Genomic DNA, 18,404 nt, shown 5'->3' on the forward strand with positions numbered 1-18,404 from the left:
GTCTTACTGCCTTTCAGATATGAAAACGTTTATTTTAAAAAGGAGAGATTGCTTTTGGGAAAGTCTTCATGGGGGAGGCTGTGTTAGCATTTTATTGTGTGGTAACATAAAAAAGGGTAACATAAAATATTAGATGAGTAACACAAAAATGATCAGACATTAAAACTACAAACAAACCATGCGGAAGAGGACGCTGACTTCATCCTAGCATCCTTACAGTTGAATTTTGTTTCTGAGCAATGGCAGATGTTGTCAATGTATCAACTGATGGATGGCCGTGATAACTCAATCGTATCTGCTAACACTTTCGCTTACTCCTTACACACTAAAAAAATGACAGAAACATACACATAGATAATCAGCCTCATAGCTAAGGACAGTCACCCTTAAAGGTATCAGCAAAGGCACTTTGCTGATAATTCTACAGATGCCTCATTCCGGCCAGCATTGTGGCATAGCAGTTAGTTCCAATGCTGGGATCCCATTTCAAAGTACCAGTTCGAGTTTCCAGAGCTCTGCTTTTGGTCCAGCTCCCTGTGGTTGCATCTGAGGAAGTGATGGAAGATGGCCCAGATACTTAGGTCCCTGTCAACTGTGTGGAAAGCCCTCACAGCACTTGGTCTCCTGCCTGTAGCATGGCCCAGCCATGGCTCTTGTCGCAATTCGAGGCAGTAATCAGCAAATGAAAAATTTCTCTCTCTCCTTTTCCTCTCGGTCTCTCGCTCCACTTTTGAAATAAGTGAATGGATTTTTAAAAGAATGAACAAATGAATCATAAATACATAGTTCTTGACTTCTCTTCGTAGAACATTTTGAAGTTTTTGTTTTCAGAAGCATATCATTATAACTGCCATGCAGTTGGAAGTTTTGCATACAAAAATAGGAACAATCGCTTTGTTACAGTTTTCGTAATTCCTTATATCCACATGGGGGACCTGGAAGAAACTCCTGGCTCATGGCTTCACCCTGGCCCAGCCCTGGCCAATGTCACCATTTGGGGGGTAAGCCACCTTGTGCAAAATCCTCTTTCTCTGTTTTTTCTCCTCTCTTAGAACTCTGCCTTTCAAATATGTTAATCATTTAAAAAAAGTTTGTTTTGATAATGATCCAAAGGTGAGTTAGATATGTTCACAGATATCAAGATAAAGAAGCAATCTGACAGATAGATAATGGGTGTCTGAAAGCAGGGGTCAGAAGACTTTTGTATTTTCTTCTAGTATAATCCTAGCACACACACCCATAAGGAAATGTCTCATAGAGGTTTTCCGCCACTAATGTTTCATGCGTTAGGTCCCTTTTTTTTTGGTAATACCATGATTTTGAAATGAGCAAATGAAGCCAGGGCAGGAAAGGGCAACTGGGGAATAAGACATTTGGTAGATATCATTTGCAAATGAAGTACGCTTTCAATTTTTCTTTCTTATGTGTGTGGGTAAATGGCAACCAATTATTTCAAAAGAGAAAGTACTGTCTCATTTGGCATTTCCGTGTGTGGCTTATTCTTAATTATAATCCCAATTACTGCAGTCGTTGTTACAATTTCAGGAATAAGTGAAATCAGCAGTCAGTATCCACAGTTTCTAGGATGCATATGAACTCACAAAGTTGTTAGTGAGTGAGAGTGGTTTTAATGGCTTTAAAGTACATTTGTATAAGTCAATGAAGAACTTCAAAAGGGAAGAGCTTTTAAGGTAAACTGATTTTACAATAAGCACATGAGATACGGGCTCCAAATCTAAAATGCTTTTTAAAAAAGATAACTATTTTTTCAATGGCAGTGCCTGAGTCAAAGAGAGAGGGAGAGAGAAGACGCACAGAGGAAGAGAGAGAGAGATGAGGAAGGGAGAAGACAGAAGGGAGAGAGAAAGAGGGAGGGAGGGAGAGAGAGAGAGAGAGACAGAGAAGGCTTTCATCCCCTGGTTCACTTGTCAAACAATGACAGTAGCAGGGCTAGGTTAAGCTATGGGTGCAAAGACCCAAGCAGCTGGTCTTTTCCATTGCTTTTCCAGATGTGTTAGCATGGAGTTAAATTCCAAGAGGGCCAGTGGGGACTAGGACCAGTAGTCATAAGTGATGCCACAGCTGCAGGCTGTGGTTTAATCTGCTCACAGCTCCTCCAACTCTGGGTTTTGGTTTGTTCTCCTAACATTCTATTCATTTCCTGATGTATTTCATTGGAGAAGTACAACGACAGAGATGGAAATTCTCCTATTCACTGGTTTGCTCTCAACTCCCCCACAATACTGTGGCCGGGCTTGCCAAAGCCTGGATTGGAGAATTCTGTCCAGATGTACCACATCACGAGAGGGACCAAAGGCATGTCACCATCACCTCCTACCTTCCAGCTTTCCCATTTACAGGAAGCTGGAATTGGGCACGGAGCCCAGTATAGGATGTGGACTTTTGATTAGTATCATAACCAAGAACCAACTGGACGAATGTCTGCACTGTATTTTTTTTTCAGAGTTGCTTATTTATTTATGTTTAAAGACTTCTTTGTTTTTATTAGAAGCACAGCTTTACAGACGAGACAAACAGAGAAAGATCTTCCATCTCCTGATTCATTCCCCGAAATAGCCACAATGGCCAGAACTAAGCCAATCTTAAGCCAGGAGCCAAGAGCTTCTTCTGGGTCTCCCAAGCAGATACAGGCTCCCTAGACTTTGGGCCATGCCCTCTGCTTTCCGAGGACATTAGCAGGGAGTTGTTTGGGAAATAAATGGGGTATGAGCTGGTGCCCATTTGAGATTCGGATGCTTTGCAGTCAGATGAGCCAACCAAGCCATCATGACAACCTTATTTTGCTTTAATTTGTACACATGTAATTTGTACACATCAAGTTTTTGGAAAATGGAATTACAGGATTACTCTGGTATAATATTAGCGACGTTTTAACACATGAATATATTACGCAAAGATCAAATTAGGATACGCAATTTATTCAACATTTCTCATGTCTTTTCAGTGACAACGCCCAGAATGACACCTGCTTATTTTGAAATGTGCATCACGGTGTTGCTAACTACAGTCACTCCGTTATACGACATGGAGCACTAGAACCATGTGTCGCATCCAACCATGATTTTGTACCTCTGAATTGTCTCCATGCTATGCCACTTTCCACGTCTCTCAGGCACTGTTATACTGCATGGACCCATGAGATCAGCGTGGGTGTCACCATTACCCATGACAAGAGCTCTTTGAATGACCAAGGCAAGTCTGCTCATCGACCGTATAAGTACAGGCTGTGGACGTCAAAGATGCTACAGGCCTGTCCAGTCTCAGCCGATGATATCCGTGCCACGTGGGAAATGACGTCATTCAATCACCTGAGATGACTGGTCAAGAAACAAGCATAGACCACGTGCATGAAGTGGTCAAAGTAATATAAGGTCCTGGCTGGCGTCACGTTACTGCCATACGTACCAACCAAAGGAAGGAGACGGGTGCAGAGACAAACGCTGGAGTCCAACTGCCCCTAAGTGACCAAACCAGCTACCTTCGGCCCCATCTCTAAACACCGTCATTGCATCATGTCAGTTCTAGGCTGTTCTGTTTTGGAAGCTGATATTTCCACAATCTTCTAAGCGGTCTTAGAAGTGAAGAACACGAGGGTGGACAGCCACCCTGACTTGGCTCTACATCGGGGAAATATGCTAAGAAGCATATTTAAGGCCTTGCTTCTTTTAGCAATGCCACACTTCAACTATCGCTAACCTCTTTTCTCTTTATAGCTGCCATCCGGGAGAGTTTTAAAGGCCACTGCCAGGACAGGGCTGGAAGCGGGCTGCCTGCTTCCGAAGGTAACTGCCTCCATGGCTCCCAGCCAGGAGCTTCCTAACAACACAGAGGTGCTTTTCTTAGACGCTGGTATGCATCGCAAATCTCCCATCTCGTCAAAACATGCAATCTGCATGTGGCCAGAATTCTCTTAGGGGAAATACATTAAAGACAGATACTCCACATAATTTAAAATATTCTATAAAATTTGATGTTTGCACGAGTGCACGCAAGAGATTCTGTTTGACCCTCACCATTCTGTGAAGCAATAGAGAGGTAGACTTCTTTGTATTATAATGTCAGAAAAAAAAATGGGGGAGCCTGAGAGAAACTGCTTGGAATACAAAAACAGAAGTGTAAGGGCCCAGTGCGACAGCCTAGTGGCTAAAGCCCTTGCCTTATACACACCTAGATCCCATATAGGTGGCAGTTCTCATCCCGATGGTCCCGCTTTTCATCCAGCTCCTTGTCTGAGGCCTGGGAAAAGAGTCGAGGACGGCCCAAAGCATTGGGACCCTGCACCCGCGTGGGAGACCCGGAAGAGGCTCCTGGCTTCGGATTGGCTCAGCTCCAGCATTTGCAGCCGCTTGGGGAATGAATCAACAGATGGAAGATCTTCCTCTCTGTCTCTCCTCCTCTCTGTATATCTGACTTTCCATGAAGAATAAATCAATCTTAAAAAAAAGGAAAGAAATGTAACAGAAGATAGGCATTTGTTTAACGCAATGTTTAAGGTACCTCATGAGATGCAGGCATGTCGAGAGTCAGCCAGCATTTAAGAGCCCTCACCCTCTCTCTTTCACATAATTTCTAGAAGAAATAAAAATGCCAACGACACGACAACCAGCTAAGTTTGAATGTTGATACAAAGCATAGGGCCGGTGTTGCGGGGTAGTCAGCCGCCACACGGCCAGCTCCCGGTATGTGAGCTGGTTCACGCTCTGCCAGTTCCGTTTCCAATCAGCTCCTTGCTGATGTGCCTAGGAAAGCAGCAGAAGGTGGCCCAGGTGACATTCTGGGCCCGTGCCACCCAAGGCGAGAGACCCGGCTGAAGTTTCTGCCTCCTGGCTCCTCCTGGCTCAAGCCTGTCTCAGCTCGGGCTGTGGCAGCTATTTGGGGAATGGAGAATCTCTCCGTGTCTCTCCCTCTCCGTGTGTAATTTTTATTTTCAAACATGTTTTAAAAACGGGTCCAGAGCAGTGGCCTAGTGGCTAAAGTCCTCGCCTTGCATGCACCAGAATCCCAGATGGGTGCCAGTTCATATCCCTGCAGCCCCGCTTCCCATCCAGCTTCCTGCTTGTGGCCTGGGAAAGCAGTTGAGGACGGCCCAAAGCCTTGGGACCCTTCACCTGCGTGGGAAACCCGGAGGAGGCATCCAGCTCCTGGCTTCAGATGAGTTCAGCTCTGGTCATTGTGGCTACGTGGGGAGTAAACCAGCAGACGGATGATCTTTCTCTCTGTCTCTCCTCCTCTCTGTATATCTGATTATCCAATAAAAAAATAAGTAAATCTTAAAAAGAAAAAAGTTTAGGAGACCAACCTAATGAGATCTTAGCCTAATGGCCAAATCTTACAGGTGAACATTCAATGTACTAAAAGAAACACGTGAGGATATATAAAAAATTAAGGAAACTTTAATCTGAGATGAAAAGATGACAACTTGGAAGATAGTACCTGTATATTGTAATATTAGTGCAATCTCTAACAACCTGTATCCAATGCAATAAGATAATGCGATATAATCTATAAACCAACAACTAATGTCAGAATACTTAAGATCTACATCAAAAAACTGTAAAACCTACTATACCCTCAATACGCTATGTTAATCTGTGATGGGGAGGAGTGCAGGGAAGTCTTTCAGGACCATACAAAGAGTGAGGAAAAAGTACAATATAGCCTATCAAGATCAAATCTGGTAATTCATAGACAACAGACTCAAAGCAGCACTAAACAATAGTAAAACTACTATACCAATGTATGAGGGGGGAACCGGGTGCGATCCTGACAATCTCTTAACAGGAGGTCATGTGCGTGGAGCAGGGGAGCACTCCAGAGTGGAGCAGGTGGTAAGGAGGAAGCTTGGATCCCAACCATGAAGACTCCCAGACCTTCACCACAAACTATTAATACGAGCAACAAGGACTATATCCCAACTGCCAGGGAGGCCACAGGGAATTGGATGCCCTCGGAGGCCGAGTACTCTGAGGTCACCCACCCCCAACCGGGGCTTCCACAGGGGATGGAAGAAGTCCAAACACTACCGTGCAGAAACCAACGTCATCGGAAAGACAACCAGAAGCCCTGAGCGGTCCGCAGAAACAGAAGAACAACAAACGTCCTTCGGGACCAGGGAGGAGAGCTTTCTCTGGTCCGAGCCTGGCTCCAACTCTGGACCCCCACCCTTTCTCGCAATGACCATCGGGGTCGCTCCGAAAACCCCTCATAGCAAACAAACAATCATACAAACTAAAAAAACCTAAAATAAACAGACAAACAACAAAAAGTAGAGCTTGGAATCTGACAGGAAAGAGCTGGCGTGGATTGGCTCATGCCTCGCTGGGTGGGACACAAAGATTAGTCACTCCTCACCATGGTGTTGAGGATTTTTCTGCACACCCCCCCACAAAAAAAATGTTCTGCACCTTAATTGTCGACAAATGTCTTGTTAGAGTTACAAGCCAGTCTAGATTATCCTAAAATCTGCCAGGATCAGCAAAATTATACTTCAACACAACAAATGGCTAAATACTAAAATGAAATAGACACGAGACAGCTGAATGGTACCTTATAGCCATTTTAAGGTATATAGCAGCCGGTCCTGTATATAAAGTAAAATTGAAATGTCAATGAGCTAATCATAGGTTGTGGTTAAGAACTTGCTTTTTTTTTTTTTTTTAACATACTGGTTACTCAAAACCATGTCAATTCCATAATGTTGCAAATGGCTGTTGATGTTATATTGGGACTCTTAATTGACTGGGATGATATTCTACCAGCTCTAACTTCGGACCAGAAATGGTCTCCCCAAGAAACTGTTCAACCCATCTGGACAATAAGTAGCTGGACTCTATGCTTGGTATACGTTTGCAAGGAAAGAATCTTGATTGAATTGGAACTGTAATACTGCATCAAGGTGGAGGAAGCCACCAGGGGGGAGGGGCGTGGGGAGGGGTGAGGGGATTCCAGGAACAGTTTGAAGGACTCTGTTTATGAGAATAAGTAATATTTAAAGTCTACAATTTACAGTCCTTGATTTAACAGGTAATGAACACAAACCAGGAGGCTCTTTCTGTTTTTCGGACTTGGTGTCAAACATGGTAAAATCAGAGAGCAGAGGCAGGCTAGTGACATTATTATTAGCATTTTTTTCATTGTGCAAAGCAAGAGGTATTCTACCAAGTGACAAGAGGGGGCCCCAAGGGAGGAACGTGGTAGCGATCGTGTCCTTTATATGCCACTTTAGGGAGGAAGTCCAAAGGGCAGAAATTAAAAAAAAAAAAAAATCTGCCTCATTCCCAATGGGCAGCAGCGTCTATCCCCTTATCCAGAACAAGAGGACTTTAGAAGAGTGTGACTGGCATCTTCCTGTGCCTATTTGAATGCTAAGTTGAAAACTCAGGCACTATCTCTTTGATAGTAATTCGGAGATGCGGATGGTCCAGGCTGTGCCTGTTCGCGTCGTCATGACAACATGTCTAAGTGATGGGATGTGACAGTTTGTCCCTTGGTTCTCCAGGGAGGGGAGTACTTCCTGGACAAAGCTTTTCTCTCTCTCTCTCTCTCTTTTTTTTCTTTCTTCTTCACATTTGGTAAAAGTGTCCGATGCACTGAAACCAGGTCTTGGCGTACACAGAAACATAGTGGTTCACGTTTAAGACCCTATCATTGTCTGAACGCCTCATTAAAGACAGCAGGATCTGTTGCAGCATTGTTGTCATAAAGAGGAACTCAGCAACAGGTTACTGAAACTGAGAACTGCTTTCCCTGCCACCCTCCTCATTAGATAAGAACCTCCTCAAGTAAGTGACTGGATTCAGTCTGACAGCTCTCCTCCATTCAGTCCATTACTTACAAACGGGGGTCTTTGGTGGGTGAGTGGAGGTTGGCTCCCACAGCTGGAGTTCAGCCGGGGTTACCTGGATTCAGGCAAATGAAATGTCCCAAGATCTTGGCCAAGGTGCCCATTAGAACAGATTAAAGCTCCCGTGTGTGAGTTTACACTTAAGAGGAGTAAGTTCGAACTCACTTATCGAGACCTGTAGGAACGGCCGTGTTTGGAAGGTGCCTTTTCCCCACTGCCTCTGTATCCCTGCGTCCGTTCTCTCTCTCCATTTCTGTGCAGTAACCCTGTCTCCCCTCTTCCTGTTTCTCTTCTACCCTCTTTGTATTTCTTTGCCTGCATCAACAATTTCTCTCTGGTCCTGGACGACGGTTTCTATTTCCACCCGCTGGTTCAGTCCCCAAATGCCAGAAACAGATCAGAAATTCATCTCAATCTACCACAGAGGTGTCAGGGTCCCCAACACCGCAACCGTTACAGGCTTTTCTACCCAGGGTGTGAAATCAGTAGAAAGCTGGATTAGAGGGCAGAGTCAATTCAAGATCTGAGGCCCGGGAGCTACATGCTGGGGCTTAACCCCTATGGCATAACACCTAGACCAAGAAAAAATATTCTTAAAAGTCTTAAAAATCGATAAGCCCTTGTTAAATGTATGCTCTCTGTTGCATCATTGGACAGGATATAAATCATACCTATAATTTACAACTGCATTGACCTGTTTTAGAAAAACTTACACACTTGTAAGGTTTATGATGCCGATGGATGCTGTAGCATCTCTCCTTTATTTTATTATAACATATTTATTTCACTTCCTGACACGTGAATTGCAGCGTTGTAGCATGGAGGGTTAAGCTTCAATCTGTAACACTTTTTATCTCCTCTGAGAGTGCTAGCTCAACTCCTGGCGGCCCTGCCTCTGATCTCCCTTCCTGACAAGGCATCAGCCCACGGCTCCAGTGCAGGGTTCCCCCGCACCCATGCGGGAGATCCAGAAAGTTCCAGCTCCAGGCTTCAGCCTGGCCCAGCTCTGGCTATTTGAGGACATTGCAGAATGAAGCAGCAGATGAGAGACAGCCCTTCTCTGTCTCTCTGATTCTACCTTCCAAATAAATAATACATTTATTCTTCTTAACATGTTTATAAAGTAATGGGAGCATGTTTTAGTTGATACTCTTTTTGATATTTTATGGAAATATAGCATATATCAAGAAATACATGTAAGTGCGCAGATAAATACAAGTTTGGCCCTCTGATCAAACTCAGAACTAACACCCAAATGAGCAACATTGCTATTACCCTGAAAGTCCCATTTTCTCATTTCCATTTCTTCTTTTTTAAAGTGAGAAGGAAGAGTGCTTTGTCATTTATAGGGTATGATTCAGTTAAGTAATGTGTACGCCTTAAGTATCAAATGACATGACATACCATTTTATAACCTCTCTAGTAACTTCCATACGTAAGAGAAAGCTTGATCAGACTTCTGGGTCTGGCTGATGCCACTTAGCATGATGAACTCTACTTACCTGCATTTGGTTGCAAATTTATTTCCAAAAGGGAGTCTCACAGTTAATTCAAACTATGTGATATCTCCACAGACAGATATTAATGCTTTATTATGACTCACTAGTCTGTTCTATACTCAATGCAAACGTGGGCTTTCTTAGATAACTGGGTTTCTGGAAGCAATAAGAAATGCATATCTTCTACAAGCAGACATTAATACGAGAGTTCTTCATCCTGACAATATCCAATCACCCAGGTCTGCTTCCAGCTTTTTTGATTGCCCATGGTGACTAGAAATATCTTCCAATTCTAAGATTCTTTCTTCTGCCTCCTTCATTCTATTCAGATGTTTGACTGAAGTTTTAATTTGCTCTACTGCATCCTTCATTTCCGATAACTCAGCTTGATTTTGCTTCACTGTTGCCATTTACTGTGTGGCATATTCTTTAAATTCCTTGAAATCCTGTATGCACTTCTTGCTCTTGATAAGAAGCTTTATAATGAGTTTTATGAATTCTATATCCCCCATTTTTTCTATGTATCCCTCAGTTAACTCTGAGCTTGGCAAAGGCTTTTGCAGGGGAGCTTTCAGTAATATTCATTTTGCTTCTGTCTGTTCTGTTGCTCTTGGTCATCGTACTTCTGGTTAGCCGATTCTTCTTCTTAGGGCAAGTCCCAAGGAGATCCCATGCTGACGCTGTACCACTGTCTGCACAAACTTTCTCCCACTTCCGGTTCAAGCAGTTCCCAGGATGAGGGTAGTCACCAGGTGTCCTACATAGCTAGGATGTTGTTGGTGGTGCTGATCTTGCCAGAACCTATTAGCTGTTAGGTCTGAGGGCCACCAGGACTTATTTTTACCCATAGGATGACAAAGTCAGTGTCATTTTCTTTGTGGGATCAGTGCATTGCACTTAGCTCAGTGAGTCTGCTCCCAGCTTAGAGCATGGGCAGTCCTGTTCCAAAGCTTTTACCCCCCTACACAAAATGGTGCCCCATGCGGCTCTGGTGGGGGGGTCTTAACTGTGAAATCCACCCTGTTCCCATACCACCTGTTTGGGGTTTGCTATTCTCTCTCTCTCTCTCTCTCTCTCTCTCTCTCTCTCTACTTCTAACTGAATCAAACAAATCAGCAGTACAGGCAGGCCTTTGCCTGGGTTCACCTGCTGAGTTCCCTGTGGATCTCAGATTGCTGCTCACTGACTTCCACTGGAGTATATAGTCACTGCAACACTCCAGCGTTGTATCCCCTGCTTTCCCATGTCCTTTGGTCTCAGGGTGCCCCTCTGCCATTGGCCTGTGCTCTCCTATTTCCTGGAACGTGCCCTGTCTGTTTCACTTTGCCTAATGATTCTCTGTTTCAACGTGTCCTCACGCTATTCCATCATCTTGATTTCCCCTCAAGTAGTTTCTAAAAACTCTATCCAGTAACTCACATGGCAGTTAGGCCTTTATCTCAGAACTGTTTGGGGAGTCACAATAACTTCCTATTCCAGACGCATCCCTAAGAAGACCTGTGTGTGTCCCCTGGCCTGTTTTCACAGAGCAACTGTTCCACTTGCTAAGGGAGTGATTTCAGTTTACAGGGATTTTAAAGGCAGTTAAGGAGGAATGCCTGTGCCTTAGACAAGCAGTGAAAACACTCAGCATCTTGAAATACAGGAGAAGTTGGCAGTACTCACAGGGAACACTGAAGCTGGTCCTGAACTTTTCATCAAGCACTTACCTGGATAATAACGGGCCAGGCCAGTAGCACTGCCAAACACTTGCCAGAGCAGTGAAGGGTCTTCCTCTCGATTTTTTTTGAAAACTTCATCTAAGGCACTCGTCCAGTTGAGTTCATTTAGCACAATTGTTGCTAACAGAAATAAGACGAAATAAAAAAAAAAGAACTAATGAATTCAAATGCATAATAAAATATTCAATCTCTTTTCACTTTCAAAGAATACTACACATTTTTTTTCCCTGCTTTATCTGTGCAGGGTTTATAGAAAAGTTTAGAACAGACATTATTCCTTCCAATGAAATATTATTTGAAGTTCAGAGATCACCGTTCTCAAGTATTATGGGTCCCCTGGGATACATGATCATAAACTGGCATAGTGCCAGTGTTCACAACAAATAAATAAATGTTTATCACTGAGGTTCATGGATTAAGCGCACACAACTACAAAACAGTGCATAGTTTGAAAAGATGCTTGCAATATTAGCAACAGAAACTATCAACACCTTTATGAGCAACGATTTTACTTTCCTCATTGCTTCAATTCGTAAGGGGATTTCAACCTCAAATTAAAACTACCCATTGATCCTGGTCATTTTTACAAATCATTCAAGACAATGAAAGGGTGGGAACTGTTATGTGAGACAGAAGGGATAAAATAAATATACAAGACATTTAATTGGCTAAAAATTAACTTGCCCGTTACTCAAAATACGTCATGGGGTAAGCTTTTGGTGCCCTGGTTAAGATGTGGCTTGGGATGGCAGAATTATTATGGGAGGGTTCCTATACTTAGGACGGGAGGATTCCTGCATTTCCTGATGTTGCCTAGCCAAGGGTTCTGATGCTGGGTCCCTAGCACCCATGTCTAACAGTTGGGTGCAGTTCCGGGCTCCTGGCTTCATGCTCACCCATTTCTGACAGTATCCCATATATGGCCAGTAAACCAGCAGTTGGAAACCTGCTTATTCTCTTTCTCCAACGTCTTTGAAAGAAATAAAATAAATACATGAAACTTCTTCAAAAGATGGCATTGAAACAAAGTCTTTTGGTGTGGTTTTTTTTTTTTTGGTCTTTATGTGTAAGATACATGTCACAGCCCCAGAAAATGACGTGATTGGGCCACACTGCCTGTGAGAATCTGTGCTGGGGCGGTGGAGATTTGCTTAGAACTGGGGCACCTGTTCGCCTTTCAACTGAATCACACACAAGCTTTTCTAATGGTAAATAATAATAATAATAATAAAGTTTCTACAGGACTGATGTGCAGCACAGGTGTTGCTATTTCCAATTTTGTGTCCCTGACCAAATGGAAACAGTGAGAACAAGGAGACTGTGGAACGATTCTGGGACCAGCATCTTGACGCACTTCTCATTACTGAAAAACTATCAAGACCATCTTTATGGATGTGACTATTCAAAAAGATCAGTTGTGTGTGTATGAATATTCATGAGCTGGGTCAGATCCACAGTGCATCTGAGATAGCAGAAGATTCATATTCAAAAGCATGATCTGGTGAACACTTAATTGGCCGGTTTTATGAAATTTTACACTCGTACAGATTCACCTGAACTGATATGCACTGTCATGAATATTTATACTGCTATAGAAAACATCACAAAAAGAGTGACATTGTATTTCTTTAAAACATTCATGAGTTGCATAGTAATATACTACTGAACAAATCATGTATATTTATGACTCAGATAAGACTTCATTAATCCCCAATCTATTCTATTTAATTTCCTAGATTCTAATATACATTAAGCCACAACCAATATCTGACTACTTGTAATAAAGTTTTGTTTCCAAGGCTGCTGATTTATTCTTGGTTTTTATTTGATAGCTTAAAAGCTACACAACCGTGGGTACTGACACACGGATTGGGAACTAGATCTTGCTGTACCGAGAGAAAGATCAACTCTACAAGTGTTCTCCTGACGGCTGTATGAGAGAAGTCATTCCTGATGTAGATTGCAAAATATTTTTCTCAAAATGTGTTCATGTACAGATAAGCTGAGTGCAGAAATTACAGACTAGGATTTGAACTGAACTGAAATCGTACTCAGAATCAAACAAATGCTATCTTTCACCTGTTACTGGGGCAGGATTTCTAAATGTGATGACATTTTATGTATTGTAGGCCGGAAAGTCACGGCTGCTTTCATATGCCTGTGTGTATTTCCATGGCTTCCACATACAATCATTATTCTGTTAAACCATCGACTTCCTTTGACGATCGAAATGCAAACATCAAAAATCCAAAGGATCTGCTGTGGAATGCAAAAGTTTTAGACGATTCAACCTTTTTGGAGCGCACTTTCTCCACCAAAATTCACAGCCTTTTATCCAACAAGTCTAATTCGGAACATTTAGACCAAGGACAAAGTGTGGGTCTAGAGTTCTCATTCAAAAAAGTGCAGAGCAAGAATTTTTCATTTATAATGGCATCCAAAGGTTTTGACACACCCCATGTAAGGTGTAGACAAAATTGCTGAGTTAGAACTTTTTTTTTTCTTAAATCACAGAGAAACCAGTAAAAGATGTGAAAGAGAGTAGATAAATCGCCAAAGCAAATCAAGGAAGAAGAAATACTTTGTTTAGACCACGCATCATGTCTCAGCTTTTGGCTAAGATCAATACTATTTCGACCATTCATTAACCGCCTCTATTTGTCTTTCTAGTCCAGAATCATCTTTAACTAGTAAACATATTTTTGGATATCACGAATGAGTGAAATTTCTTTTCCTTATTTTTTTTTTTTAAATTAAACCGTTGGTTCAGAATGACAAAGCTATTGGCCACTTCCCAGCATTACCAACAGCATACTAAAGATTAACACTATTGTAATAACTGAGTAACGTGCAAATGACGTAGTAACAAATCCTAACACAATGCTGGCCATTCCAAACCAACTTTATGTCATTTCCTAAATTTTCATTTGGGCCCTACTATTTTTTTTTATATCCATATATTGACAATTGCTTTTACCCTCTCTCTAGATTTATAAGCTGGGTTTAAGGAATTTTTTAAAGTGACAATTCTGGTTACAACCAGATAAAAATCCAAGCACACAATACAAGTCAATTGTTAATCTTAGCAGAGCCTACTGTTACATACAGTTTATATAGTTCAGTCAGTGCTTCTAAACTGGATCAATCCTCAGCAAATACTTTTTGCCTGCCTTCTTTTCTTGGCACCATGGCTTTGAAAAGAAATCATACAATTCTTCCACGATTGAAAAAGACCAAATTGACCCTTGGTGTGGTAGCCTAGAGGCTAAATGGCTTGCCTTCAATGTGCCGGGATCCCATATGGACGCAGGCTCATACTTTGGGGGCAACACTTCCCATCCCATTCCTTGCTCGGGACCTGGAAAAGCAGCTGAGGATGGCCCAGAACACTGTGACTCTGCACCCACGTGGGAGACCTGGAAGAGTCTCCTGATTTCTGACTTCAGATCGGCTCAGCTCCGTTTGTTGCAGCCACTTGGGGAATGAATCATGGGAAAGAAGATCTTTCTCTCTGTATATTTGACTTTCCAATAAAAATAAATAAATCTTTAAAAAAAAGACCAAAATCTTGGGAAAAGCTTAGTTTTACATAGTCCTAATCTGCATGACAAAATTATTCTGTTTATTTACATAAAGATACTATACTCAAAAATGAATGAATTTCTGCAACCCTGATATATCAAAGATCAATAGGTCACAGAGAAGTTGTGGTTCATCAGTATATACATTACAAAACCTGTAGAGTGCAACTATAATCCCTTAAGTCATAATCTTGATTTTAATGTACAGAACAAGAAAGGAAGATTGAATTCATGCAGAACTATTGATAAAAAAAATAGTGGTCAAACTATGTTTCATACAAAACTTTGAGGATTAAGTATTTTCTTAAAAGAGCCTGATATATTTCTTGATTAAAAATAAAACATTTTTATTCAGATCAATTTAGTTAGATTGATATTTTTTCTACAAACATGTCAATGTTATATAATGTTATGTGGTATTGATAAAATTCTTAAAAGCACAGAAGACAAAACTAAAATTAGCAAACAGGAGTGTATCAAATTAAGGAACCTGTATTCAGCAGAGAGAACAATCATTAGAGCTAGTGATAATCAGAATAAGAGAAAACATTTCACACCATTTATCCAACAAGGGATTAATATCAAGAACATACAAAGAACTCAGACAACTCAACTACAAAAAGCAAAAGATCCAGTTAAAAAGTGGACAAACTTTACAAATAGACATTTCTCAAATGGCCACATACATATGACCAAAATCACTGAGCATCAAGAAAATGCAAATCAAAAAATCAAGACTCTATATTATCTCACCCAAGGAAGTCTGCCTGTAATGAAATAGAGCAAAGATGACAAATTTGGGGAGAACCTAAAGAAAGTAGAACTTGGATACAAGGGAATGTAAATTAGCACAGTCATTAAGGAGAACACTACAGAGAGGCCTCCCAAAACAAAAAACAGACCTTCTGCCATGTTTCTGCCATGTTACAACTGGATTTATACGCAAAAGAATGAAATCCTGCCATTTGTAGCAGAATTACTAGAACTTCAGCGAAATTAGCCACACCAAGACAAATACTAAACACTCCCATCTGGAAGTTGAAGAGAGTGACTATGAGAGATTGGGAAGGTTGGGGAAAGGAGGTCAGGACAAGTCAGGAATGGATATTGAGACACGGCTACATGGAAAGAAGTTGTAGCGCTCCATGGCATGGTGGGGTGCCCACAGATGGTAATAACACACAGTATATGCTTTCTGAAGACATCAATGGAACTCAGAGGTTTCAAACATTTCAAAAAATGAGAAGGAATTGCTAATTGCCCTGATTTGCTCACTATCTATTTTAATCTGAAATATCACAGCCTGGAAGCCCATGGCATGTTAGTAGGAACGGGAGGGCAACCGGACATACAAAATGTCATATATCATCCAACACTGACCCCATGTTTTGAATTATCAAACTGTAAAGTAAACAACATACAATTTTAAATGGCTAAAACAGATTTTAGTCTAGATTTTCTATGGCCTATCACATGCCAATGTCTTCTGACACCTTTTTTGTGCTGTGATTAATACAGCCCTTCCTTCCCTACCCACTTTTGATAGACAACAATGTAAAACTCTTACACAAACTTTCTCTTAATTATGCATAGAAGCATCAGCGGGCGCTGAGATTAGAAACACATAAATGTGTTTTTTTTTTTTCACTGTAGAATACTTATTTGTTCCAGTCTAGCCTTGACCCTGAGCTTCCAGTTACCAATAGATTTAGCTAAGCATTGTATGGCTACATTAAGTGTAAGATGAGTTCCCATTTGCTGTCGAGTTTTATGAAATGAAGAGTCTTACATTTGTGATGAAATTCTATTCCGAAAAATGAATCTTTTATACCTATTCAAGGACAAGAATACGAAAAGCACTGAATGCTTGGGAGAGCAAACCTTGACATGAAGCCTCTATTCTGAAATACATAACAGGGTTTCCCTGAGAACTGACTCAGAATGCCGAGCACAAGCTATTCTTCATATACTTCGTTTTCAAAAACATGGCCTTGGCGCTCAGCTGTTTTCTCTTACAGTGTATCCTGCTGTTTGGTCTGGCTATTCGGGGGAAGAAAGAGAAATCTAATTTGCAATAGCACAAAAGATGTACCCTTGTCGGCTGCTAAATCTTCTCAGATACATGACTCTCATATCTTGTTTATGACAGGGAATGCCAAACTGTTAGCAATCTCTAAATCCAATTTTCTTCTGCAAACTTCAATCAAGAAAATATTTCACCACTGTGCCCTTTTTAAATTTATATGGAATTTGAATACATTTATTAAATTATTCAAGGTTCAACACCTTTACCACACACTGAAGGTTCTATATGACTGTTTGAAAAACCTTAACCTTGTGTGTGTTAAGGATAGTTTTTTTTTTTAGTTTTTTTTTATTTACTGAAATATTGACATATACAATTATCCTGACTCCAATTTCCCTGTAATATGGATTTCAAAAGACAGCAGTAATAGCTCAAATGACTGGTTTCTTGCCACCCATGAGGGACAGTAGCATCGAGTTCATCTCTCATTACTCTCATCTCACTCCAGTTACGTCCCTTGCTGGCATCTGGCAAGCGCATCACCAGCTAGGAGCTCTCTGTATGTAGGTCTTTCTTCCCCTCGATTCTATGTTAAGGGACAAGTGTATTTTACTTATGTGAAAGGCAGTGTGACAGAGAATGGGCGAAACAGGGAAAATGGGAGAAGGGGAGAAAAAGGGCAAAAGAGAGAGAGAGACAGAGAGAGAGAGACAGAGAGAGACAGAGATGCATCTTCTGGCTCACTTCTCTACATAGCCCCCACAGCCAGAATCAAGCCAGGCCAAAGCTGGGAGCCTGAAGCTTCATCCAAGTCTCACCCATGGGTGTCAGGGGGCCTGAGTAACTGGGCCAGCCTCTGCTACACTCCCAGGAAGAGCATCAGCAAGCAGCAGCGACTCAAACTGGTAGTCCAGTATGGGATGGGGATGTTGTAGGTGGCAACTTACTGTGTCAGTCGCGATGCTAGCCCATCAAACAAGTGCTTAAACATAGAATGCTATTTACACTGTCGCCCTCATCAACAAATAAGTCAGCAGTATTTATGAAGCACCCATCGCTTGCATATAGAAGTCATCATCTTCTAAGCGTTATCTCATTTAACTTCCAGAATTCCGCTGTTAAGTGGGATGTACGTATGTCCTTCTTTTTTTAGATAACAAAAAATAACAGCTGGGAAGTTAATGCAAACACAGTACAGGAAGAACTACAGAGAGGGCATTTAAATCTGTGCATATACATTTTCTCAAATTTCCACGGCCCACACACTATTTAGCTTTATGTTTTCATTTTATCTGATTGCTTGGAAATTTTAAATCTGACAAACAAAAGGGCCTATTCTAGACTACAATGGTTCTGAAATTTCCATTTCAGTTCCAGAAACTCATACCACATTCTGTTCTCTTCTTTAAACAAGCAATTGAGGATCTCAAAGCTAATTGTTAATGCCGTTATAAATGTCACCCTCATCTCCCCTCTTCTTCTTTGGACAATCACCAATTAGTTTTGGTTTGAAACCCTTTTAGCATGATTCTAAACCTAACCCGCATGTTTTATGTATACGGCAAATTCATGTCATAGTAAATAAAGCAGTCATTTATAAAATGTTGTTTTTCACAGATGCGCTGAGCCAGATGTCACTAATTTGATTTCTCAAATATAAGGAAAAAAAATGTTAATAAGAAGAAATCCAACTGATCCAATTAGGTACACAGA

General features: G+C 41.4%; 1 protein-coding gene across 3 annotated transcripts in view; it reads right to left on the reverse strand.

Moving 5' to 3' along the window:
* Nucleotides 1-18,404, reverse strand: part of CACNA2D1 (calcium voltage-gated channel auxiliary subunit alpha2delta 1) — a 378,401-nt gene that overhangs the window by 86,671 nt on the left and 273,326 nt on the right. For all 3 annotated transcript variants that reach the window (XM_058657498.1, XM_058657497.1, XM_058657496.1), the window contains exon 7: nt 11,073-11,204. In XM_058657498.1, coding sequence (XP_058513481.1) covers nt 11,073-11,204 — 132 coding nt within the window. The remainder of the gene's footprint in view (nt 1-11,072; nt 11,205-18,404) is intronic.

This window comes from Ochotona princeps, chromosome 32 (assembly GCF_030435755.1).
Source record: "Ochotona princeps isolate mOchPri1 chromosome 32, mOchPri1.hap1, whole genome shotgun sequence".
NCBI lineage: Eukaryota > Metazoa > Chordata > Mammalia > Lagomorpha > Ochotonidae > Ochotona > Ochotona princeps.